Below are 5,602 nucleotides of genomic sequence, written 5' to 3' on the forward strand. Positions count from 1 at the left end.
GGGGAACGGCGGCCATGTGCTTTCCAGGCCTAGGCCCAGGCTAGGGCCTGCGGGGGGACGGGGCAGGCTTAGGCTAACGCCGCGGGTAACTGGGGTGAGGATGCCGTGCGGGGGGCGAGGAGATGTTCGGGAGGCCGGAGTGCCGCTCTCCTCCGGGAGAGGGGAGTGTGTGGTGCTGGCATCGTTAGGCCGGGAGCCGCGGGGGCTTAGCGGTGTCCAGCGGGCCGCCTTGTGCGGGGCTCTGCTGGCAGGAGACCAGCACGCGCCCTCGTGGTCGTGGCTTTCCGTATAAAAGTAGAGCCAGGTGGTTGTGGCCGGGAGAGTGAGGTTTGCTCCCCCGGTGAGATGAACCTCACTGTGTAGCAGGGTCATTAGCACTGAAGATCCGATTCCCTTGTTTTTCAGGATGCGTTACGTCGCAGCGTACCTTTTAGCGGTCCTGGGTGGCAACGAATCTCCCACGTCAAAGGACTTGAAAAAGATCCTCGACAGCGTTGGCATCGAGACAGACGATGAACGCATGAACAAGGTGGCATTGCCTCTTAATTCCAGGTGGACGTGTCTCAGCATCAGACATTTGAGCTGTTTCTTTGGTTGCCTTGCTGTTTGGTTCAGATGTTACCTGTGTGATTTCTCAAACACTGCTTAACTGGTATTTTCTAAAACGCTGCTCAACCAATCAGTATTTTTACAACGCTGCTGTAGAAGTTGCTTTCTTAACATCTGTCCCCTACAAGGACTTCTGTTACTTGTTGACTTCTGGTTTTCAATGGGATGCTGTTGTGGCTACAGATAAGCACGTATTGAAAATAAGTTCTGTTCTGACATAATGCTTAGTTTCCACTTTGTTTAATTTTGGCTTTTGGTCAGTATTGACTCAAAGCTGAAACTTTTGGAGGCCTGATATTTAGTAATTAGTTCTTACTTAGTGTACTGCAAAGAAGCATTTACTCTTTTACCAAGAAAATAGGCAAATATAACGGATATTAAAGGTGTTCAATAGTGATATGTAGGAAGATTTTGGAAATTAATCCAGAAATGGATGTGTTGAAAAACAGGCGTTTTTAAGAAGATGGGATCTTCATTAGAATATTTTTTGTGATATAATAGACTTTCAGCCTTGTGGACTAAAAAATGAATGACCATGGGAAAAGAACAAAGAAGGGGGGGGTGGGGGGGTGTCTCATCACCTGGCCTGTACTTACACACAGAGTGTTTCCAGAGAGGTAGAGGAAAAACAAGTGACTTCACCAGCTGGAGACCATGTTTTACCATAGGCTCAACCAAATGATGGGTTGACTGAGCTGACAGCATCTTTAGCGTTTGGGATGTTGGTTTGAACCCATGGTGCTCCTGTTTAAATGCCAGGTTGTTAAGCTTTGGCTGGTTTAATATCTTCATTAATTACTTGTTTTTCTCTGATCCTCCAATATCTGGAAAGCTTCTCTGGAATTTATTTTGGTCGTGATTAATTTTTTGTTGGTATTGGCCATATCTTATGCCAGTGTAAATCTAGTAAAGTCTTAAAAACACCTTCCCTCCGGATGAGTGGGAGGAGGCAGGCACAGATCACAGGCTCTGTAAGCAGAAGGTGCTTGTTGAAAAGCTCTTGGTTAAAGCCCTTCGGCTTTGGTGACTCTGCAGGGTTCAGCACTGGCTCCTGGTAGCAGGGACTCACCAGCAAGGTCTGTGGCATTCTCTTTTCTAATTTAAAAAAAAAAAAAAAAAAAAAAAAACCACAACTTGCTTTAGCAATTTTTGGGGTTGTGTTTTTGTTTCCTTACCCCTGGTTATACAATAACGGTAGTAAAATTGAAGTTGGGACTCTCTGTTCCAGTACAAGGATACAATTGCCAGCTTGGTTATAACATCTGGTAATGCTAGGAACAGGACCCTGTGATTTTTTTTTTTTGTCTAGGACCCAGTGTTTCAGAGCCTCCCAGTGGGTATTATGCAAGATACATTAACAGTCCCTCAGTGACTAACAGACCATTAGTGGGGTTTCCTAATTGGCTCCACATCATCTGTGTATCCTTTTTGCAAGGTCCTTGGATTCATTATGAATTTTTTTGTAACAGATTTCATGAAAAAGCTTTCACAGAAAAGAATGGAAGACTTAGCTGAAGTTTTCATTTCAGTCTTCTCTTCCTTTGACTGAGAAATAAAGAAGGTTGGGGCTGTATCAGCAGCAGGATGGAGGCATTGCACATGATGATTAATGAGTACTTGTTTAAAAGTAGTTTATACTCGTGCTGTTTTGAAACTAGTAACATTCTAAACTTAATTCACACAGGTTATTAGTGAGCTGAGTGGAAAAAACATTGAGGATGTCATTGCTCAGGGTAAGTACAGTCTGAGTGTTACAGCTAATTGCCTCTACTACTTTGGTAACTTAGACCTGAGAGTGTAGAATTGCTGCCAACTCCTTGATTATTCATTAGTTTAGCTTTGCAGTTGAAGACTTCCATGCCAGATCTTGGCTGAAATGACTGAAATTCAGGTCCATTCTAATTCCCTGCAGGTCAGTGCCAGTACCTGCTGGGTTTCGCTTGTGGACCACATTAAACTGGAAAACTTAAGCATGTATGAGCTTATTGGTATCTGCTCGTGACATAGTTTTCTGGACATCTTCACTTGAGAAAGAATTAGGTGTCCACGTAAGTGTGAATTCACATTAAGGGTACAGTGACACCCCCTGCAATTAATACAATCCTCTTCAGTATACGTCTTCAAGAGCTCCTTAAGTCTGGCGTTCCCTCAGGACTCGAGTGCTGACTTAGGTAGAAGGTTTTGCTCTTACATGCTGGCACGTGCCAAAGCTGGAACTTTTAACAGTAATTGAGTGGGTCATAGGGCTGAAATAAAGCAGAGCTGAGGTAGTGCAAAGGTTTCTGATTAATTCATTTCTATTTTGTTGCAAGTGCATAGGCACAAGGGAATTTTTAGGCGTATATTTGCTTAAAGGTTGCCAGGACTTTGCCTGGCTTTGCTGTTACAAGCAGTAACTGGACATTTCTGTCCATGTGGTCTGAGGACCTAAGAGAGCCATTATGCATGTGCTTACAACACACGCTATCTCTCTCTGTGATACTTCAGATTGTTTCCTAGAACATACTGCATGCATATGAAACATGTTTGTTTACTTGACTAGTTTATTAGAACTTGAACTAACAGAATTGTTTAGAAACTGATTCTCAGAAATTGGAATACAGGCAAACATACTGTGTACGTGACCTGTGAACGTCAAGGGAGCCTTGGTATGTGAAAGGCAGATGCCAGAGAACTAGTTAGCTTTCCAAAGGCAGGCATAAATCAGAAGTCAGTTTGCTGATCTCAGAGGAGATGCAATAGGGTTCATAGGGTGATGGAGAATTTGTTTTAAATACTGTACTCTTTGCCATAAATACATCTTTCCCCCCCCACCCCCTTCTTTCCTATAAGTGTGATCCAGTCATGCCCTCACAGTTCCCTGTGCCATTAAAAAAGGGGGGTGGGGGGAGTCAGTGCTGTCTATGTGTTATTTTTGAGGTATATTGAAATTATTCCTAGGATTTTAAGTTGTATTCAGCAAACATACCATTTTTCTGTATGTGTAAAATTGGGTGAGTTTGCAGCTATTTTTATGACAGTTTTTTTGGGGTGGAAGAAAAGGGGACTTTGTATACAGAAGAAAACTTAGTGTACTCAGGATAAGCCTTTGTGAATCTTAAATTCTTGAGTATTCTTTATAGAGTAGTTTATACTTTGTTATTCTGGCTGCAGCCTCTTGTTCCCTTCAGCTGAGTGACAGGTTCAGTCCACAAGATGTAGTTTTCTGCACTCATTTCTCTTCCTTTCCACCTTACCTCTGTACTTGCAATAATCATTTAAATACTCTGTCCCACTCAGGTAATGGAAAACTCGCCAGCATGCCGGCTGGGGGAGCTGTGGCAGTCTCTGCTGGAGGGGGCTCTGCTGCTCCTGCTGCAGCTGCCGCCCCTGCTGCCGGTGAGTCTGGGGGAGAGGCGTTGTTCCAGGGCATCTCAGTTTCCTCTGTTATAATCCTAACAGTTGTGTCCCAATGTTGAGGCCTTTCCACTTGGGCAGTTCACTGTGTCATGGAAGTGGAAACTGAACAGTTACTTTTCCTTTGAGCAATCAGAAGCATTTGCTCTTTATCCACCTTAAGATTGGTCTGGCTTAGAACAGAATCGAACAGCCGTCACTGTGTAAAGCACATCCCTTCAGCACCTCGTTGTTCATATTTTGCTGTTGAAAGGCAATCAGATGAGCCATGGAGGCTGAAATACTAATAATACGGAAGCTGAGAAGACCAAAACGTGCATCTTGAAAATCTGTGGTGCAAAAAAATGTAAATTCTGACCATTGCCTTTTTTTTTTCTTTCTTTTTTTTTTCAGCTGAGGAAAAGAAAGAAGAGAAGAAGGAGGAATCTGAAGAATCTGATGATGACATGGGATTCGGCCTATTTGATTAATTATTTGTTATAGAGAAATTATTAAAATTCTTTGGTTTAAGTGGTTTTTTGAGCTTATTATTATAACCATACAAGTGCTATTGGATTCAGACAGCTATTCTTAAAACAGCTCTGACAACGCTTTGGTTTTTACCTCTGTCTGAAACAGGTATGTGAATTTTAGGACAAGCCAGGGTACTCAACTCTCTCTCAAAGTACTTAAGAAATGACTAAGCGTGTCTGAGCAGAGATGCTTGTTTTGGCACTTCTGTTTCTTAAAGCTGTTCAGTGGTAGCTGAATCTACCTGATGTTAAGTTCACCTCCTTCATACTATTTTGCCATCCCAGTTGCTTGGGAAAGAATCCCATTTATTCAGCAATAAAAGGACTTTATTTTTCATGATCTGTTTAATCAATTCCAGTATGTGAAACTGAATGGACAGCAGGTCTGAATTAGTCCAGAAACATCATTTCAGAGCTAGATCGCTATCACTTCAGATTTCATTGTGGTCAGATGTCCAAGATCTAGGGACAACACGAATAAAATGCTTGACTCTGCTTGGATTTCGTCTCTAACAAAAAAAAAAAAATGCTGCACCCTGCTTTTCATGGGACACAGAGATCAGTGCAAAGGTGTTCTTCATACTGAATTGCTGTTGTGGGGGTAGCTGAACTATCAGGACATAAATCACCTTGATCTGAACAAAAAGAAGCTATTTTATGAGGAGAATTGTATTTTTTGAGAACTGAAACTGATTTCTTATGTGCCCAGAAGAATGCATCAGCTTGGGAGGACAGCAAATTTTGTGTTTTATATATAAAGTGTCTTCTGCTAGGGGATGGTTCTGGCAGGCAACTTACCCTGCGTTCTACAGGGTCTTTGGCTGTCACTGTAAGTAGGTAGAGTACAAGTAGCACATGTGGTCATCTTTCTGTGCCAAGTCGCCACAGGTAGTGTTGAAAAGGTGTCCTGGAGCAGTCTGTACTGAGAAGCTTTCCTAACAGTTCTTTGGGGGGGAAAAAAGCACTAGCTGATTCAGCTGTGTTGGTTATGAGTCATTGGACAAAGCATGGCAAGTCCTCCTGAGAGGAGAGATGGGTGAAATCCAAGTAGGAAAAGCTGTTTTATCTCCCGGTGGTGTACTGAG

The 5,602-nt window shown here is 42.7% G+C and overlaps 1 protein-coding gene across 1 annotated transcript; it reads left to right on the forward strand.

Moving 5' to 3' along the window:
• Positions 1-368: 368 nt before the first annotated feature.
• On the forward strand, positions 369-4,515 carry RPLP2 (ribosomal protein, large, P2). Its single transcript, XM_010157705.1, has 4 exons — positions 369-529; positions 2,294-2,342; positions 3,889-3,987; positions 4,399-4,515. Exons 1-4 carry the CDS (start codon positions 407-409, stop codon positions 4,473-4,475), a joined length of 348 nt encoding a protein of 115 aa, XP_010156007.1. The 5' UTR covers positions 369-406; the 3' UTR covers positions 4,476-4,515.
• The last annotated feature ends 1,087 nt before the right edge of the window (positions 4,516-5,602 follow it).

Source organism: Eurypyga helias, unplaced genomic scaffold (assembly GCF_000690775.1).
Source record: "Eurypyga helias isolate BGI_N326 unplaced genomic scaffold, ASM69077v1 scaffold35928, whole genome shotgun sequence".
In the NCBI taxonomy this organism is placed as follows: Eukaryota; Metazoa; Chordata; class Aves; order Eurypygiformes; family Eurypygidae; genus Eurypyga; species Eurypyga helias.

What these genes read in the sequence shown, in the direction of transcription:
- RPLP2 (XM_010157705.1), top strand. Translation starts at nt 407, where the DNA reads ATGCGTTACGTCGCAGCGTACCTTTTAGCGGTCCTGGGTGGCAACGAA. An exon ending in TGAGGATGTCATTGCTCAGG is followed by an intron (nt 2,343 to 3,888) that starts GTAAGTACAGTC and finishes TGTCCCACTCAG; the next exon opens with GTAATGGAAAACTCGCCAGC. An exon ending in AGCTGCCGCCCCTGCTGCCG is followed by an intron (nt 3,988 to 4,398) that starts GTGAGTCTGGGG and finishes TTTTTTTTTCAG; the next exon opens with CTGAGGAAAAGAAAGAAGAG.